At 35.2% G+C, this 19,377-nt stretch overlaps 4 protein-coding genes across 7 annotated transcripts; 3 read left to right on the top strand and 1 right to left on the bottom strand.

Moving 5' to 3' along the window:
- On the top strand, positions 166-3,702 carry LOC18608857 (zinc finger BED domain-containing protein RICESLEEPER 2). Of its 3 annotated transcripts, none has more exons than XM_018114517.1 (5): positions 166-465; positions 1,184-2,749; positions 2,852-3,155; positions 3,266-3,389; positions 3,478-3,702. In XM_018114517.1, the coding sequence occupies exons 2-3, from the start codon at positions 1,808-1,810 to the stop codon at positions 3,092-3,094; spliced, it is 1,185 nt and encodes a 394-aa protein (XP_017970006.1). In that variant the 5' UTR covers positions 166-465; positions 1,184-1,807; the 3' UTR covers positions 3,095-3,155; positions 3,266-3,389; positions 3,478-3,702. The 3 variants fall into 3 exon arrangements, with proteins under 3 accessions (XP_017970006.1, XP_017970005.1, XP_017970004.1); XM_018114516.1 differs by having other exon boundaries at positions 1,163-2,749; XM_018114515.1 differs by having other exon boundaries at positions 1,109-2,749.
- Positions 878-1,783, top strand: LOC108660646 (zinc finger BED domain-containing protein DAYSLEEPER-like). The gene is made up of 2 exons (XM_018114899.1): positions 878-907; positions 1,109-1,783. The coding sequence occupies exons 1-2, from the start codon at positions 878-880 to the stop codon at positions 1,781-1,783; spliced, it is 705 nt and encodes a 234-aa protein (XP_017970388.1).
- Positions 10,272-14,201, top strand: LOC18608855 (serine carboxypeptidase-like 45). The gene is made up of 11 exons (XM_007043754.2): positions 10,272-10,615; positions 10,703-10,804; positions 11,027-11,122; positions 11,555-11,647; positions 11,731-11,810; positions 11,907-12,188; positions 12,304-12,428; positions 12,665-12,757; positions 12,865-12,982; positions 13,063-13,252; positions 13,907-14,201. Exons 1-10 carry the CDS (start codon positions 10,363-10,365, stop codon positions 13,210-13,212), a joined length of 1,392 nt encoding a protein of 463 aa, XP_007043816.1. The 5' UTR covers positions 10,272-10,362; the 3' UTR covers positions 13,213-13,252; positions 13,907-14,201.
- LOC18608854 (protein NEOXANTHIN-DEFICIENT 1) lies at positions 13,488-18,684 on the bottom strand. Of its 2 annotated transcripts, none has more exons than XM_007043753.2 (11): positions 18,346-18,684; positions 17,490-17,638; positions 17,308-17,391; positions 17,152-17,215; positions 16,917-16,963; positions 16,113-16,167; positions 15,712-15,750; positions 15,158-15,326; positions 14,475-14,538; positions 14,342-14,398; positions 13,488-13,807 (listed from the first exon to the last, which is right to left on the bottom strand). In XM_007043753.2, exons 2-11 carry the CDS (start codon positions 17,552-17,554, stop codon positions 13,567-13,569), a joined length of 885 nt encoding a protein of 294 aa, XP_007043815.2. In that variant the 5' UTR covers positions 17,555-17,638; positions 18,346-18,684; the 3' UTR covers positions 13,488-13,566. The 2 variants fall into 2 exon arrangements, with proteins under 2 accessions (XP_007043815.2, XP_017971362.1); XM_018115873.1 differs by lacking the exon at positions 13,488-13,807 and adding an exon at positions 13,879-14,226.

Raw genomic sequence — 19,377 nt, 5'->3', positions numbered from 1 at the left:
AAACGTGTACACGTAACACATTTATTAACCTATTAAGTATTAATAGTTAAAGATTATTTTAATTTTATATAAATTATTTTAAAAAGTTTTTTTAATTTTATAAAAAATATTAAGGTAATTATACATCTTTTAACCGATTGACCCTAATTTTTTACCTTTGTTTTTATTTTGGATTGCCTCAGCCATCAGCCCTCAGCCCTCACGCACGGCTACTGCATTGCGCACAGGAAGCCATTACCACCCGACCACCAAACCACAGCACCACAGCACCGCCAGACCACCAGACCACGGCACGACGGCACCACCAGACCACCAAATCACCAGATCTTTCTTCTTCACCAAATCTTTCTTCTCTTCTTCAATTTCTTTTTCCCCTTTCACTTCAGCAAATTTAGATTGGGACTTGGAGTGTTGACTGTTGAGTGGGTTTCCTCAACAGCTTTTTCCATTTTCACTGAAGCAGAGGTAAGCACTAAGTAGTTTATTTGAAATTGATCTTAAGCAAATTGGACCCAGACTAGGTGAATTGTATCATGTCACTGTGCTTGATTTGCGACCATATCCTCTATTAGCTCTGTAAAAGTGAGCTTCCTTTTTATTTTTACTGTCTATGATTGGTCTTTCTCTCCACCCCTTTACAATGGCTTCCCCCATTAAGTCACATCTTTGTTCCGGCTGTTATTCCTTGTGTATGTATAAATTTGGTTTCCCAACATTTATTGCCTGAAGATTTGAAAACCAAAAAGGAGAGAAAACAATAAGGTTATTGTTCATATTTCCTCTAGCACAAGTGATATCTGCAATAATGCATAGTGCTTGCATCATTTTTCAGTGTCTTAAGAGTTGTGTCAAGCATCCCGATTTTAACTAAATCCAGATGCTTGCCATTGTAGAACCAGTATCTTTGGTTTGTAAAGTCTGAAATGGCATCTTGTATGTACTGAGGGAAAACCACTTCTAGGATATAACCTGTTGATCATTTATGAACTGCTTTTTCCTTTATCTTGTCAGCACTCATTGTCTCTGCATGGTTAAACAATTTTGGCTTTGCAGTTAGAATGCGACTTATGAAAGTTTTTGATGTTATTTATGTTGTTGATGGTTGCAGATGGAATCTAACAATATCAATGTTTCTTTTGAATCAAATGTTCATTTTCTGGAGGAATCTGATGATTGTCTACAGATTGAGCAATTGGGAGCAACAGATGAAAAGAAACCATGCCAATCCAAAAATCGAAAGTTAACTTCAAAGCTTTGGACATTCTTTGAACGTTTGCTAGAAAAGAACTCAAGTGATGGAAAATCAAAAGTCAAGTGCAAGCTCTGTGGGTATATTTTGAATTATGAAAGCAAGTATGGGACAGGTAATTTGAAACGTCATAATGATAATTGTGTTAGGAAAGACACACGTGATATAGGTCAAATGATATTTTCTAAAGAACATAATTCAATGCTAATGAGGTCTTCAAAGTTTGATCTTGAAAAGTTTCGTGAATTAGTGGTAGCTGCAATTGTGATGCATAATTTACCTTTATCATTTGTGGAGTATATTGGCACTAAGTCTATGTTGTCTTATTTGCGTGAAGATGTTGTTCTGATCTCTAGGAACACTGTTAAAGCTGATATAATTAAGATGCATAAAAGAGAAAAATGTAAGATACAATCCTTGCTTCAAGAATCACCTGGGAGGATTTGTTTGACTTTTGATTTGTGGACTTCTGTTGTTACTGATGGATATATGTGTCTTACTGCTCATTTTGTTAACAAAAATTGGGTTCTATAGAAAAGAATCTTGAATTTTTCCTTTATGCCACCTCCACACAGTGGTGTTACTTTGAGTGAAAAGATTTATGCATTGTTAGTTGAATGGGGAATTGAAAGTAAATTGTTTTCAATAACATTGGATAATGCTTCTGCAAATGATACTTTTGTTGATTTGTTGAAAGTGCAATTGAATATGAGAAAGCAACTTTTAGGAGGAGGCAAGTTTTTTCATATAAGATGTTGTGCTCATATACTTAATTTGATTGTGCAAGATGGTTTGAAAGAAGTTGATAGTGCGATCCAAAAAGTAAGGGAAAGTATTAAGTATGTGAAAGGTTCTCAAGGGAGAAAACAAAAGTTTTTAGAGTGTGTGAGCCTAGTGAATTTGAATGCAAAAAGAAGCTTAAAACAAGATGTGCCAACTTGGTGGAACTCTACATTTCCCATGCTTGAGAGTGCACTTTATTTTCGCTTGGCCTTTTCTTATTTGGAAATTAGTGATTCAAATTTCAAGCATTCTCCATCTAGAAATAAGTGGGATAGAATTGAGAAACTTAGCAAGTTCTTAAGTGTATTTTATGAGATTACTTGTGTATTTTCTGAAACAAAGTATCCCACAACCGACTTGTACTTTCCTTCGATATTCATGGCACGCATGACCTTGGAAGAACATATGAGTGGAGATGATGTGTATTTGAAAAATATGGCTACTCAAATGTTTTTTAAGTTTGAGAAGTATTGGTCTGAAATTAGTTTGATTTTAGCTATAGCTGTGATATTTGATTATCGGTACAAGATTCAATTTGTGGAATGGAGTTACGCAAAGTTTTATGGGAGTGATTCAGCTGAATTTAAAAAGGTTCAAGATCATTTATTTTCTCTTTATGATGAATATGCTGTCAAGGTTTCTAATACTCTATTTGCTTTAAATGACATACCTTTTGATGAGAAAAATGTGCACAAGGGAAAAAACGAGTTCTTGAAGGTAATTCTTTTTATTTTTGAAGTATTATTTGTTATTGAATTTAATTTTCTATTGTTGTTTCTTATTTTAATATTTATTAATTGTTTTGTTTTTATTAATTAGGAGTTTGATAATTTTCAACGTGAGTTTGGGACTGCGAAGAACAAATCTCAATTGGAGCAATATTTGGATGAACAAACGGTTGAAACGACAATTGAATTGGATATTTTACAATTTTGGAAGACAAATCAGTTTCGTCATCTTGAGGTTTCTGCAATGACTCGAGATATATTGGCCATTCCTGTATCGACAGTGGCTTCCGAGTTTGCTTTTAGTGTTGGCGGTAAAGTTCTTGATCAATATTGAAGCTCACTTAAACCATATGTTGTGGAGGCAATTTGTAAGGATTGGCTATTTGGGGAAACTGGTAATATATTCTTTTATTTATTTTTGACTATGTTTTTTCTGTTTAAATGCATGATTAGAGTAAGTTTGATTTATTTAATTATTTTTAATAAATATTTTTTTATATTGTAGCATATGTAGAAACAGATATGAACAGTCTTACCATGGATGTCATAAATTTAGAAATTAGTAAGGAAGAAATGTCATCAGTCGAATGCTCTACTACTGTTGATGTCGATTAATCATCAATGAAAAGGTATGCTTTGAATTAACTTTGACATTTTATTTAACTTTTTCTATATTGATTTAATTTTATTAATATATTATTTTTATTTTATTATTAGGTTTTGTGACACCCAAATGATGTGACATTGGAGAACGAATTTTCGATTTTGATTTGTTCATGGTTGATGATGTGGTTAATGATGTGTTTTTAATTATGATTGAAAATTATGAATGATTTTTAATATTATTAGTGTTTTAAGGTTTGATGTTAAATTGTTAATGATGTATTTTATTATATTATATGATAATAAATTTTATGTATGTTATTTATATTAATTTTTATTATATTTGATGTTATTATTATTATTTTTGTTTTGTTATAATTATTTTTATAATTATAGATTTTAAATTTAAATAATAAAATTATATTTAATTATAAATATTTTTATTTAATCGTGTTAAACGGGTTAAACGTGTTAAACGTGTCATTAATCGTGTCGTGTCTTGTATTGACATGTTTAATAAACGTGTTAATTGTGTCGTGTCTTATATTAACACGTTTAATAAACGTGTTAATCGTGTCGTATCGTGTTACACGTGTATTAAATATATATGTGTACGTATTTTAAATTTAAGATATAAATATTAAACATATCGTATTCGTGTATAACTTTAACGTGTTTTGTATCTAATTATATCTAATACATTTATGACACATTAACATAAATTATCAAGTCTAATAAATAGTAAAAGAAAAGCCGCTAAACATGCTCCGTTGCCTCTGCGTAATTATTGTGGAAGGAGTCCGTCATGTAAATGAGATATCCACTTTGTTACAACAATAAGTCCATAACCATAGCAGAAGGGAATATAATTTTGTCATTTCTCTAATGTAGAGTTGCAAAATAAGAAATCATTTGGCTAGCCTTAGCCTGGGCCTAGGCCTAGCCTTTCTTTATTTCAAGCCCTCCCCCCCCNTTTCCTTTTATTTTCTAAGACCCTCCCCCCCCCCCCCCGCCCCCCCTCCCCTCCTCTCTCTCTCTCTCTCACTCATAATCCACCAGCCACAAAGTCTCTTCCGCGCTGAGTACGTATGCCACTCAGCACGCACTGTACCCTATGTATGCCTTCAGCCCGTTCCAATTCCCAACTAAAATGTATAAGCTATGCACCCCCCAACAAGAAAAGCATAGTCTAGGAATGGGTAGCCAACAGACCACAGTCGCTGCCTGATTCTCATGTGCACTCCAATTTAATAGTGCGCGCAAAGAAAGGCTAAAAAAGAAGAAGCATTTCATTTAAGTGAAAAAGAGCGCATGGGGAAAGAAGAGAAAGACACTTCGAATTCTAAAGGCGATTTTTTGACCTAATCCCATCCCTTCCCTTGTATCTAACAGTTTTACACTTTCTGTTTATGAAAATGGGGCCCGCCCTTTGTCCTGCCTTTACAATATTATTAAACCCAAGACCAAGAGGGAAGAGGCCAATACACAATTTATAACCTGTTTCCATGTTTTTTATTATCTTTTTGTCCATTTCTTTATCGTAAGGGATGTGGATAAAATCATCTAGAAAATTACCCCTTTTTCTTTTTGTTTCCTTTCATAATTATGGCAATGGAGTGATTATCATTTATATTTGTGGGATTATGTTTTGAGTGCAACTGATCTTCTAAACACAGTTTAGAATATCTTGTTTCTTCCAGTTGTAAAAGTTTGTATGGAATTGGTTAGTTGAGGTGGGCCATTACTGAGACGAAGGGGAGGGTGATTGAGAGTTGAGAGAGAAGGTCCAGTGATGCTCTCTCTTCTTTTGTCTCTCTATAGATTTCATTGGATTAGCCTGGTGAATGAAAATGTAGTCACATTGGCATGCCACGCTTTTGGCAGGATGAGGACGCTTTTTCTCCAACATGCTCAAGTGGAAATCATTCACCTCTTGACCCCATCATCACCCCAGACAATAGTTACCTAAATTTATTACTAACTTATCTAATGGGATTGATTTCAAAGTCTTATAGTTCACATTGTCTAGCATTGCATTTCAAACTTTTAGCTGGTTGAATTGGATTCCATTCCTTACCACCTGCTTGGACTGTCTGCCATTGTTTTAAGTGGAGAATTTGTTTTTATAATCTTTATAAAGGAAATATAAGCGAGGAGCTTCTTTGACCTTTTTTTTTTCACTAAAATTTTTTGGTCAATTCAAAAATTGTTTAGAATATGCAGGCGTTGGATAAACTGAAGCAGGAATTTGATATGCAGTCCAAATGCTTGGGTCCCCAGCAAATTTTCATTATATATATATATATATTTCAAAACCAATTTTGTGCAACTTTGGAACAAGTTAAAAGACATATTTGCATGATCTCCTGCATGCAAAGAGTTTGTAGCAAAAAACCACAACAACTAGAGTTTGGATCACTAGCTAAGCTTGAGTGTTTGGAAATGGCCTTAATTTTGAATGGCAGAACAAGTCCTCATACGAGCATAGTTTAGAAAGTTAAGCAGCTTTTCCTCTCCATATACGTTAGTATGTATAGTGCAAGGGGAAAAAACAGGTAAAGAAAACACTACCAAAAGTGACGAAAAACTTTGCTTCCAGTTAAAGACTCCACGAAACTTTGAGCTAGCTAGCTACCTTCATGCTCCACTCTCAGTAATTTCCCTGCACATTTTCCGAGCAAACTGTCCATGTGGGCCGACTACCAGAGCTTTTTGCGTCTTTCTCTTTGCTTAAAAAGCTACTCATTCCTTTTTCTATCTGCTGCAAGGAAGAACCTTCACTATACAAGAGCTGGTGTAGCCTATAGGGTTTCATATACTACGCAAAAAGAACTGGTATTTTTGAAATGTGAGCAACGAAGTACGTGAAGACACGGACAACGGACTAGGCCACATACTAGTTCCATGAAAGAAATCCTTATTTCTTTATGCAATCTACTGATAGTTTCAATGATACCCAATATTAATTTTTAATTTGATAACCAAAATTATTATTATTATTATTATTATTATTATTATTAATGACAAAAACCGAGAACCTATCACGAAAAATTTATAAAATAAGAAACAAACTTATTTCACAAACAGTTCAAATGTCTGGCTTCTAAAAGTATTATCGCTTCTTCTTTTTCTAGGATTTTGAATTTTGTTACTAAATAATACAAATAACTGTTTAAGTAACAATCTTTACCTATTCATACAAAATATGTAGAAAATCGTAAAAGAAGAGTATGCATGAATCTTTATAGATCTATTTACAACTATAAATTCAAGTTCATGTCATCAAACACTCCAAGAAAACTGATTTTTCCCGATACAAAAAATTTCGTTAAAAATTTTTCGTTGAAAATTTTCAAGGAAAGTCTGATGAAAATTTAATTTAATTTTTTTCGACAAAATATTTCAAGTTCATAACTCATATTTTATTTAAACTTTTCTAATTTAATTTAAGTTAATGTTAGTTTTTTAAATTAATTAAAAAAATCTTATTTACTCACTAATTGTAATTATATCCATCAACACATTACAACTTACTTTTGTGGACAAAAATTATTTATAAATTTTCTTTCATTACGATCTTTACTAATCAATTCCCTTGTCATACCATATTCCTCATAAAGTTTATGAACAAATAATTTTTGTAGTCATATCCACCCCATGTAACATCCATTCATGATTTTCATTCTCATTAAACTTTAAAAAATATTTCATTCAAAAATATTTATTATACAATATTAGTTAAATAATATAATCTAAAAGAATTTTAGAAAGCACACTAGCCAAATTTCTTAAGTTGTGAAAATCATTTGAATATTTTTTCTGAATAGAGAATGGTGATCCTTTGTTAAGCATTCAGTATATTAATTTAGTACATACATAATCCAACTTACTAGGGTATACATAATCCATCATCACATAGATACTAAATAAAATATATTGACTGCTCAAGCTTAAAAACAATTAGTGAATTGTATAGAGCTAAGCTACTGTTTAATTATTAAAAGTAATAAATTTATATGGTACTCTTTACTTGTATTCTGTTAATATATGTATTTCATACATCTACTTGTTTGCTTTAAAGCCACAATTTCAATGATGGGATTAAAACATTCTATTTTTTTATAGAGATATAACAGTGTAAACTTTAAACATTTTGTTACATTTATAGTCTAAAACAAATTTGGTAAATAAGGAATAATTTATTGCTTAATGGTTCATCAATTATTAACATAACTCTTCTACAATATCATCAAATAATACATTTATGATTATATCTTATATGAGATAAAATAAATAAAGATCTATTAAAACATAATATATGTAAAATAATAATTAATATAGAAACTTATTTATTTACTAAAAAATAATAAAAATTAGTATTCAAGGGCATACACCTTGTGCTTTCCTATTGTGAAACACCTAAAAAAAATTTTAAATATTTCCTACGAAATGATGTTTACTTTTGCCTAGCTACAAATGGTGGAAGCAGTGCCCTCAATAATAAGGTCTCAAGTTTGATTTTTTCTTGTCAATTAGCAAAAGACTTCCGCCTGCAAATAAATTAAAGCATAGCGAAGAACTTTGAATATCAAGAACTCAAGAAAACAGAGAGAGTAAATCTAGAGAAAACCCAAAAATGAAGCAAAAAATCAATTCAAATTTTCCCTCAACAAAAACGGTTATACCTTTTATTGAATCTTTTATACTCTCAACAATAACAGACTACGAGTCTTGGAAAACTAAATTCTCAAACAACTCAGCCAAGCACAAAAATTCATGCATCGGTGCCTGTGCTTGAGTAATGGCTTCAACAAGCATAGCTGTTGGGCCTTTCACTAAACTAGAACAAAACGACACCACTTAAAGTTTTCAAAAAACAAACAACAAAAGATTAAAACGACACCAGGTGAAGTTGTATACTCCACATACTTCAACTAAAACGACTCAACCAACAACGTTTTAACACTAACAATCAATTAAAGCACAAACTACATCATTTTGACATTTGTCATAGTGTTCTTCAATCTTCAAATACTGTTGACTCTCGCCACATAACAGCTACTTATCAACCAGAGCGAAGATTACTCTTCCAGCACATAGTTAGGATTTGTGTAGAAAGCAATTTCATGAAGGAAACTAAGAGGAAAAGGGCCCAAATGTCGCTTTCCCCTACAAAAAAAGAATATCTCGAGTGTTTTACTTTAATTGAGACATATTCAGCACAAGGCAGAAGTTTGGACATCAAAGATACTCCATCAAACAAGTATTGAATATATTAATCATAGTGTATGCACCATTCAATTTCTTCAAAATTTTCAACTTATGCGGCTCTCACCATGCTTTCAGGTGCCATTAATCCGGTCACTATCAGGGTCCAAAGTCCCTCGACTCAATGAATCTTTGAGCATCGGCGATGGAGAATTGGACATTTGCGGGTTTAGGGTTCAAATTGCTCTACCTTCTTTAATTCTACCTAGTACAACATGGTCGATGACACATCCCCAAAACAGGAAAAAAACAAGAAAATACTTGCTAACCATTTGCAAAAGCCTATTTATGAGAAATAAGAGCGAACATGCTTTTGCAAAATGCCTTCTGCCATCACTCAACTTTTGCTCAATGCCCAGCTTTCTTTGCCCACATATAGGAATAGGCCCCATGTAAAAATCACAGGAGATTGAGAGCGGCGCAGTTGCTGGCTTGTGTGCCAAGAAAAGACTCTTTACACCAAGAAAAGTCAGACAAATCGAAAAGACTTCTAGGACAGGTCAATGAAAGCAAAGCACATTAACAATAGATAAGATTCTGGCCTCGGACTTAACGGCAAATTGAAAATGCTTTCAAAACGAAAGCGCCACTGGTGCCATTTTAGTTGAGGCACTCAAGCAAAAGTGTAACCCCAGTTCCAGGACAAACGCAGTAAATTTTGGACTTGATACCTTGTAACATGGGGGCCAAGAGGGCTACTGAGCACAGTTTTCGCTCTCAAAAGTTTGAACTAAGATGGTTAGGGTAAACGACTTGAAAGATTTCATCAGTTTCACCTTCATGTAGTTGTGATATGAGCTGAACTCATGGAATATCAAAATCTTTTACACTTCATAACGTCATAATAAAAGATCATACACTGTTAGAAATTTTTAAGGAGATGCGCTCTGTACTTGTACACATAATCCAGGCCGAAGCACTCAAGTTAATTCTCCTAGGGAAACAAAAAAGATTAAAGAAAAAGTATTTGTTTCTCTACCAATCATGATTCCTCCCATCTGCCTTTGTTTTTTCTCTGAAAACAGAGTCGTTTTCTAGTGAAATTTTTCTCGAGAGAAATAATTACACACCTGCCGTGACTTTCACTTTTCTTTTGAAGAGGAAACAATGCAAATGGGAAAAAACGCTCAAAAAGTATACAGTGGCAAAGCATTACTGTAAAGCTGCTTTTGCCCTGAACACAAACACAGGCTTATGCTGTATCCTGTAACCAAACCAAAGCTGATCAGTACAAAGTATTTTTTGGCTTACTTGCTAGTATGAATGATGGTCTCTACCACTAAAGAACAAAACAAAAAAAATAGTGGTGTGTAAGCCTGGTAACTTCCGTGAGCAAATGTCATCACCCATCAAGGAAGGCTTTTAAAAAGCACATTCTCTCTTTTCATTTTTTCAGTAACAGTTACCTTGCCATTTGCTGACCTAGTCCTGGTCAGCATATCCAAAGCTCTAACTCAAACCGTCTCAAAGAAAAAAGAAAGAGAAAAAAGTGAGTGACCCAACACGCATCTGTTTCAGCTCCTAGAGTCTTTCAAGATTTTTTTAAAGAATTACACTATATTTGTATTATATATTATTATATTAATAGATGTAATAGAATAGTAGCAAGAGAACAGGCTCTCTTTATAAAATGCACACCCACTGAGCACCTTTGAGCTACAACTCTCTTTTCTTCTCTCTCTCTGGCTTTCCTTGCTCTCTTATCTGAAAAAAATAAAAGAAGAAAAAACCATGCTTTTGTTACCATGGAGAACAGTGGCATTGGGTTTCATTGTACTTGAGGTTTGGTTTTGTGTTCAAGTGGAATGTTCTCTAGCTCTGTTTGATCGGATTACTCAGTTACCGGGTCAACCCAAAGTCGGGTTCCAACAGTACTCTGGTTATGTGACCGTTGATGAGAAAAAACAGAGAGCTTTGTTTTACTACTTTGCTGAAGCTGAAGTAGATCCAGCTTCCAAGCCACTTGTCCTATGGCTCAACGGAGGTCTCTCACTAGTTTTTCTTATACAATGTTCCTACACACATGTATAATTGATTTCTGTGTTTCTGACTTTTGTGCTGTGAAGTTTAGGACCTGGCTGCTCTTCATTGGGGGTTGGAGCATTTTCTGAGAACGGACCGTTTAGGCCTAGCGGGGAAGTGCTGGTCAAGAACGAATATAGCTGGAACAGAGGTATATGTTCATGGGATAATACCCAAACAAGGTCTCGAATTTTACTGAAAAAGGGAAATAAGACCTCCAGCTTTTATTCCGGAAATTGAAGTTTGAAACTTTTTATTTTGTTGAGACCAAAACCCGTACGGAATACTCCGCTGAAAATCTTTTTGACTGGTTGATGTAATCTATAGAAATGCGCTCAACAACTTGATTTTTAGCATTCTCATTCTTTTGCAGAAGCCAATATGTTGTATTTGGAGGCCCCGATTGGAGTTGGGTTCTCTTATTCCACAGACGCCTCCTCTTATGAGGCTGTGGACGACAAGATCACAGGTAAGTCCTAATCTGTTAAATTCTAATGTTTAATCAATTTCTTAAAAAGAAAATGGAGTATAAACTCTACATTCAATGTTGGCAAGCTAGAAATTTTGGGTTGCAAAAGAAACAGATTTTCTATACCGAATATTCAAAGCCAACTATTTTTTTTTTAAAAGACTCTCTCTTTCCTCTCCCCATTTTTCCTTTTAATTCTTTTTGTTTAACCTTTCTTTTTTCCCTCTCTTTTTTGAGTTCTTTCCACGCAAAGGGTCCGAGAATATTTCATAATGTTGTGATGCCGTGTGTATTTGTCTTTCACTTTACAGTAATGCCATGTTTAATGCTTACTGTTCTTGTTTTGTTTTTTTTTTCCTCCTGATCTGACAAAAGTTTACCTTTCCAGGCTACTTTTCATCTTTCAAACTTTGTCTCTCTTTCTTATTGTAGCCAGGGACAATCTGGTTTTTATGCAAAATTGGTTCCTCAAATTCCCTCAGTACAGGAATAGAAGCCTTTTCATTACAGGGGAAAGCTATGCTGGTATATTTTGCTACTCAAAACAGATTAATTCTTTTTCTATCCAGGATTTAACATGAATCAGCACTTGTTATGTCTCAAACTAGGTCATTATATCCCCCAGCTGGCCGAACTTATGCTTCAGTTTAATAGGAAGGATAAGCTGTTCAATTTGAAAGGAATTGCTGTAAGTAGTTATACAAGCATACTTCAATCTTTTTCTCTTTGTTTGTACAGAGGAGGATCTATAAAACCTGTGCCTGTTTGCTCCAATTTATTGCAGCTGGGGAATCCTGTCTTAGAATTTGCTATTGATTTCAATTCGAGGGCTGAATTCTTCTGGTCTCACGGATTGATATCTGATTCTACATACAAAATGTTCACCACTTCCTGTAATTACTCGCGATATGTTAGTGAGTACTACAGAGACGCCGTTTCTCCTATTTGTTCAAGAGTGATGAGGCAAGTTAGTACAGAAACTAGTAGGTTTGTCGACAAGTATGATGTTACCCTCGATGTCTGTATATCATCAATGCTCTCACAATCCAAAGTCCTTACTCCCCAAGTGAGTGTAAATTCTATAATTTTCATAAAGTAGAATGTGTTCTTCATTTTGTATTTTCTAGTCTTTGCTATGTTCTATCTTGGACTTGTTATCTCTGGTTTTCTTTGTCCCACAGCAAGTTGGTGAAACTATAGATGTCTGTGTAGAAGACGAAACAGCTAATTATCTAAACAGGCAAGATGTGCAAAAGGCTCTTCATGCACGTCTGGTAGGAGTCCGTAAATGGGCTGTTTGCAGCAAGTAATTCTCTTCTGCAAAATTTATATCCAATAATCATCGTTTTTATATCTTTTTTGCCAGAATTTTTTTTAATATTCAGTACTTCAATATTTATACATCTTTTAACTCATTGAACAAAAATAATATGAAATTCAGATTTTCTGCATACCTTTCGTATTCAGATTTGGGGCCTTGAGCAAATGGTGAGTTGTTTGATATAGTAGTCTAACTATTTTCCCTTGTATTTTGTCAATCAGTGTCCTAGATTATGAACTTCTTGATCTGGAAATACCCACAATCACTATTGTTGGCAGCCTTGTGAAGGCTGGAATTCCCGTCATGGTATACAGGTAAATGATCCTTAACCTTAAAGTTCCTTCATGATTTCTGAAAATACGGAGCATGTGATAGTTATTTGGTTGATTGTAGTACTCATAACATACGTTTTGAAATGTAGTGGGGATCAAGATTCTGTCATCCCATTGACTGGAAGTCGAACATTAGTTAATCGACTGGCAAAGGAATTAGGTCTGAAAACCACTGTGACTTACCGAGTTTGGTTTGAGGGGCAGCAGGTAAATCTCGATGGAGGTTACTAGTAAAATTATGGTTTTATTACAATCTACGAATGATAATTTCTGTTTTTGCCTTGCAGGTCGGTGGCTGGACTCAAGTTTATGGTAATATCCTATCCTTTGCCACTATTAGAGGAGCATCTCATGAAGCCCCATTCTCACAGCCTGAGAGATCACTTGTCCTGTTCAAGGCATTTTTGGAAGGCCGGCCACTACCAGAAGCATTTTGATCTGCTGACAGTTCTTGGATTGAGAATACGGATTGAGCTTGTAAGTAGAGTTTGATTGCTGAAGGCAATTTTTAACTGTCTGAATATGAAAATTGCATTTGTTTGTTTGTTTGTTCCTTGGTTTCTTACTGGATGTAGAAAATATTTGTAAAGATCTCAAGTAAAGGAAAAAACGATGTGTTCTGGAACTCTAATATCTCGTGTGGGGTACTTAAGTGATTTCACTTAGCAGCATGGGGGAATCATTTGCTGAATGCAAAAAAAAAAAGCACATATAGAATCAGAAAACATGGAGGCACCCTGGAGGAAAGAGTTTTATTTTGTGTCGAAATGACAAACAAAAGAGCAAGATGCTCAAGCAGCTCGTAAAGAGCTTGTAGAGTCGTTGGAGAGTATGATGGGAGCTTCAACCTGCATTTCAAAGCAATTGAACTCCAAAGCTAGTATAGGCTTTGATAACAAAACGGATATGCTGAGGTTTCTTCCATTGTCTACAGGTTCATCAGATGTAAAATCTGTAGTTTCCAAATCACTGTCTCTGTCCCTCTTTAGAGGTGATGGCCCTGATACTCTAGCTGGCCGCACTGCTCGTACTCTATCATGGAAAATATTCAGAAAATGCATTCAGAAAGTATATTCTAGCATTTGGAGAATAAGAAAGACTTTCTAAATCGATAATTTTCTCATTTTCCAGTCAGCAAGAGGTATGTGGCAAGAACATCAATTACACAAGGGATACACATGAGATACGACAGCAAACTTTTGAGCTCTAAATGTTCATGACATAATCATCAAGGCAGAAAAAAAGTGCGAAAGCCATCCTGCTACCACAGAAAGAAATGCACCGGAGATTTTTGCTTCAGGAATGGCTACAAGGTGATTTAGTGCAATGGTTATCCGTTTAGGTTACTCCAGTTGGTGACTTGGTGTCAACCCCCAATTGTTTAGTGTTTTTCATTAAATATCACTTAACCTTCTTGCTCTTCCTATACGTTGGATCTTTGCTTTCGCCACCTAATACATGTTAGAGAATGTAGCCTGCTGAAAGATAAAACAAAGGGAGGGGAGGGGAGGGGTTCTGGGCAGTATTGAAAAGTAATAGTCGGGGTAAGAAAATGTCTGAAAATACCTGCAGGCAATACGGCAAGAATACTTCAAAAGGTTGGGATTATATTCTGTTTGACCACTGCAATTTCACGACATAAAATTACCATCTACGTCAAAGTGGAAACTCGTAAGATATAAATCATGTAGGAAATTACCTAAAGCTTGGAAGTGACATTGTGATTGATGGGCCCATCCATTTGTTGAATCTCGGTGTAGGCACTGCAATCACGAAGATCATCAACAGAAAAGACAATAAAATTTACCACACAAGTATTAATTCTAGATGCAAGAGAAGAGAGGAGAAATTCGTTTTAAGTCATTCACAAAATAATGCATTTCTTCACTTGGGGCGAAGCCCAAGAACTGGGAGGGCCATTGTAGAAAATAGGAGCATAGCTATCAAGAAAGAAGTTGTTCTAGCAAAAATCAGAATTAACTACAAGAAAATGTTGCAATATCCTGGGAAATCAGTTCTGAAGACACGCCTGACAAACCTATAGCTTGTTCCAGAGACAAGTGATGCAAATGCAGATCAAGATTGCAGAGCATGCCTTGAAATGGTAAAGTCGCCTCCCTGCTCTATGGTCCTGTGTGGAATATGTTGCAAGTTAAACTCTTGTTTAGGTTACCTTATGTTTGAACTTAGGTGGTTGGTATGAATGTATTAAAATCTATAGCAAGATGAAATAAAAAAGTAATTACATATCACTATTTCGTTATTGCCCTGGATATTGTATTAGGAGATAGAACACCCAATAGTAAGAACGTTAATCACATCAAAGGGACAGAACCACTCTGAACTCTGAACTAATTAACACAATCAGTACGATGAATTCACCATCAGTTATAAGTTTGATACTGCAGATATCTGCTGAAGCGTGACCCACAACTTCGGCCACCTGAACCTCCATGCAATCTTTCGAGTGATGGATAGTAGTGCCCATACCAATCATGTTTAGGAAGCCACCGAATTTACCCTTTGTTTGTCTTGGAACTGGTGTAATTCTCTGTTTCAAACAAACACACATACAACATGAAAATGTCTAAATGATAAACCTGATAAAAAACAAGAGAACATGAAAATGTCTGTTTTTATTATAATCTACCATATTGCCTGTGACCTTGCAATATCTCAAAGGCTCCATTGCAAAGTGAAATGAAGTTTCATAAATCATCTGCTGCTAATATCATGGTGCAATTGTATCTTTGAGTCTATCTTGTAGAGGTAGGATGATTATCTAATCAATATGGTAAAAGGAACCTCAATTAAAGAAGATTTGACCTTCATATCTCAGCATTTGGCTCAATAGTTGATGCATGATCTTCTTACTGAAAAAACCCTTTCTCCCAAATAAAAAAATGAACAAGAAACTGTCAGAACGAGAGTAGTACCTTTGAAAATCTGGCTACCTGACTTGGAAGCCCTACGTCCTGCAAGAAAAAATGCACGCATGTTCACACATCCATTAGTAGAACGAAAGGAATTGGCATTAATTGCATTAAAAATGCCTCTGGTTCATGGGGTAGAGGGAGTACTGCATCCGTGTGCAACATACATATGTTGAACCATTGAAGCTGCAGGAGTCGAGGGTAGAGAAATGCTTTGACTTGTATGTTGGTCTGGAATTAGAGTTACAGGGTGCAATAAAGTAAATTTGGCGAGATTTCTGTTTTTAGTTGTTAAAAGACCATCCTCGAAAGTTATCCTATTCCAAGTTTTACCCCAGTATATTTTGCAAATTCAGTCAAGATCTTCTCCAAAATCAGTAAAAGCTGAAAGTTTCGTGGCTTACCTTTCGTCCATGATGGCAAGCTTCTTCACTGTTCACAAGAACCCTTGCTGCCCATCTGTTGAAGTTTACATTAGAAATAAGAAGAAGAGGAGGAGATAACTAGTTGAAAGAAAATTGAATAAAAAAAAAAAAAGAGGAGAAGGAAGAAGAGAGAGCATCAGAAAAGAATGATAATTTGACAGTCGATCCAATGCATCTATACAACTGTATTGACTTGTCCTTTAGATCATCATTGTAATTGTGGCAGGAAACAAGTAGCTTAACTATGTGAGCAGACCTATCAGGTTCACTGAGTGGAAATTAGGTGATTCAAGCTGTGTAAAGTGATTTTCTTCTCGATACATGAATCAGACGCCTATTTCAAAAAATGGCAACTTGACCATGTGCTTAGGCCACTTAGGGAAGGTACTTGATACTATTGCAAATGTGACAAATAACTCTGTACGATTTCTTTGGCAGCATAAACTAATGAACAGAAATATGATTGATTGCATAATTTAATAAATAGTTATAATACATTCAAGTTATAAAGTTGACTGACCAACATATTAGCTGATAAAGTTAAACACAATGGTGTGGTGGGTACCATCTAATTTCTGTAGCCCACCCCTTTAACTAGCTCAAGCCAAACCCTCATGGAACAGATACATGATTATCCGGAACCGATCTTCCCTTAGAAGTGCCCTGACTTGTAAAGGGTTAAGGCCACGCAATTTTACTCAAATGGTGATGCATTTCCTCCAATATATATGATAATTAACTAGTATTAATCAATATAAACAAGAGAGAGGACGGCAAACATACGCGCAAGATGTTGGAGGATTCCACACAATTCCTGCGATCACCACAAGCTGGCAAAGAAACGGTAACTCAGCAAGTGATCAATTTATTTAAGCTCGTCTGTTACTCCATGTTCAATAAACTAGAACATTGCAAACAATCAACTTCCAAGCAGAGGGCAATGAGCTAATGCGATTAGCAGAATCTGATTCAACAACTTAATGCATCATTAACATTAATTCAAAGGAGAGTAGGAAACCTCATCAAAGACCCCGGCCGGGCTGTCATCATAATTGGCAAGGAAAAAACCACCAAGTGTGTATCTGCATTTTGCATACTCAGATTAGTTTAGTGAAAAACAGAAATTCTGAAACCCCTCACTCAACCCTATACCCTTGTAGGTAAATGCGACTACCCAAAAGCTTCAACCAGTCGAAACTTCTTTGGCATGAATCTTCTAGCCGTTTCAGCTTTCACAAGATGGAGCTGATACAAGGCACTGAAAATGAAATTCAGACAATTCAATAATCTGGCAAGAAGGATGAACATATTAATCCAATAAAAGGAATGCAAAATTTTACAAGGTTTGACACTTACCTGCCTTTGAATATCCATGGAGGCTTGCCATAGCCTGATGAGCTCTTTGTTTCTCCAAACCCCATGAACTTGAGGTAGGCTTAAAAGAAACTAGATTCTTGAACGGCAAGGAGATGCCAAAAAGGCTTTGAACTTGTTTTACCGTGTACCTAATAAAGAAGAACAAACAAATTGCATTTCGTTTCATTTGATGGAAAAAAATAAATTCTACTAAAACACCAACAGATCTACAGTAGAGAGAGAAGAAATTTTGGTATCAGGGAACGTTTCTAAAGGAGACAAATGTTCAAGTTAGATGGCAGAGACTTTATGCGCAACTTGGCTTGATTGTGAATAAAAATTGACATGTACTACTTATTTCTCTGTATCTATGTTCTGCCACTAGCTACTAAACTCACACTTAAGCCGTTGGGACAAATGAAATGCCAGAAGAGTGAACAAAATAAAAGGGTCCATGAAAACTTTGGAATCCTCCAAAGAATATTCATTTTTTGGGGGGTTAAAGTATGAAGAAATGAATAAACATGGGGGAACTAAACCTCCCTGCACCGTATTGAAACAACCAAATTATCATTTATTTTCAGATTTTTTTTTAAAAGACAATGTTTCCACTCTGTTCATTTAAATTTTGGAAACAGGATTCAGCATAGCAACAGAAAATAGCCAAACCCAAATGATCCCCAGCATCCAACGCGTAAAAATAGACTCGAAACCAAGTTATAGCCGAAGCATAAATTAACAAAAGAACTCCCCTGTTCCAGTGAACAAGAACAGATAAGCAAAAACTGTTAACTGGACCAGCAAGTAACAAGTAGGAAGGACAAAGAAGCAAGAGAAAAGAAGACATAAAGCTTACAGGGAAAATGAAGATATTAGACGGTAGCTGAGAGAGAGTTTTTGAAAGTGAAAAAGAGGACATTAAACAAGGAAAGAGTAACCGACAGAAGAAAGAGAGAGAAGAGGAAGCTGGCAAGCTAAGGCATAAGCTCAGCAAGTATAAGAAGTGGATAGACTTTATTTGCCCATCCATTCATTTCATTGATTTCAATCCTATGAGCTTTTTATTTGGCGCCAACTGAAACCAATACCACCCACCACTTTACTTCTGCAAGACCACTAGTTTTCTTTTCTTTTTTTCTTTTTATTTTTTCTTCTCTCTTCCCCCTCCTCTGCCTCCTTTACTAGATACCTGTTACTATTTCTTTATCCTTTTCTTTCTTTGTTGCCTGCACGATCCGATAAGTTTGCCCTCGTTTCCTCACGCATACGGTGACCAAAACACGTGTTAATCTTTTTCATTATTTTGTTTTTATAATTTCTTGCTAATTTCCTACAAAGCAACTCGCTCTTCGATCATCAACTTATGATGATAATATTCCAAAATCCAACTTGTTTTCCAAAGCAGCACATTGGTTTTAGCAAATCTAATTATGTCTATTGGAACAAATCTAACCAATCTGGAGTTATAAATGGAAAGATTTTGTATATTATAATTGAAAATTTAATATGATGAACCCATAAGCCAACAAACCCAAACAAACACAAACATCAAGAAAAGCTGTGAGATACATTTACCAGGCCTTACCATGGTGCTTTGTATTATATCAGTTAATGGCCCACACTATCAACATCTAAGCTTCATAATTGACTTTAAAATTCGTTAAATGTAATTTTCGGTGCCCGAGTTCGGATAGTGATTTATTCACTCTAATCTCACCAATAGCCTATACCACATTACCACTTACTTCACAACTAACTATTATATTAAACCCACCAGTAATAAACGTTCTTTTAAAGATAAGTACTAGGGAGGTTTTCCCTTTGTAGGAATGGATAGACAGATATTACGCACACAATTTAGGTGAGTATGTACATGGCCCCCGGTGGC

The sequence above is a fragment of the Theobroma cacao genome, chromosome 2 (genome assembly GCF_000208745.1).
Source record: "Theobroma cacao cultivar B97-61/B2 chromosome 2, Criollo_cocoa_genome_V2, whole genome shotgun sequence".
Taxonomy (NCBI): Eukaryota; Viridiplantae; Streptophyta; class Magnoliopsida; order Malvales; family Malvaceae; genus Theobroma; species Theobroma cacao.
This window is presented reverse-complemented; position numbering and strand designations above follow the sequence as displayed.

Excerpts from the sequence above, each read along its gene's own strand:
- LOC108660646 (XM_018114899.1), top strand. The coding sequence starts at position 878 with ATGCTTGCCATTGTAGAACCAGTATCTTTG. Across the intron at positions 908-1,108 it reads TTGTAGAACCAGTATCTTTG|ATGGAATCTAACAATATCAA; the intron begins GTTTGTAAAGTC and ends TGATGGTTGCAG.
- LOC18608857 (XM_018114517.1), top strand. The coding sequence starts at position 1,808 with ATGCCACCTCCACACAGTGGTGTTACTTTGAGTGAAAAGATTTATGCA. Across the intron at positions 2,750-2,851 it reads GAAAAAACGAGTTCTTGAAG|GAGTTTGATAATTTTCAACG; the intron begins GTAATTCTTTTT and ends TTTATTAATTAG.
- LOC18608855 (XM_007043754.2), top strand. The coding sequence starts at position 10,363 with ATGCTTTTGTTACCATGGAGAACAGTGGCATTGGGTTTCATTGTACTT. Across the intron at positions 10,805-11,026 it reads CGAATATAGCTGGAACAGAG|AAGCCAATATGTTGTATTTG; the intron begins GTATATGTTCAT and ends ATTCTTTTGCAG. Across the intron at positions 11,123-11,554 it reads TGTGGACGACAAGATCACAG|CCAGGGACAATCTGGTTTTT; the intron begins GTAAGTCCTAAT and ends TTCTTATTGTAG.
- LOC18608854 (XM_007043753.2), bottom strand. The coding sequence starts at position 17,554 with ATGGGGTTTGGAGAAACAAAGAGCTCATCAGGCTATGGCAAGCCTCCA. Across the intron at positions 17,392-17,489 it reads CCATGGATATTCAAAGGCAG|TGCCTTGTATCAGCTCCATC; the intron begins GTAAGTGTCAAA and ends TTTCATTTTCAG. Across the intron at positions 17,216-17,307 it reads CGACTGGTTGAAGCTTTTGG|ATACACACTTGGTGGTTTTT; the intron begins GTAGTCGCATTT and ends TGCAAAATGCAG.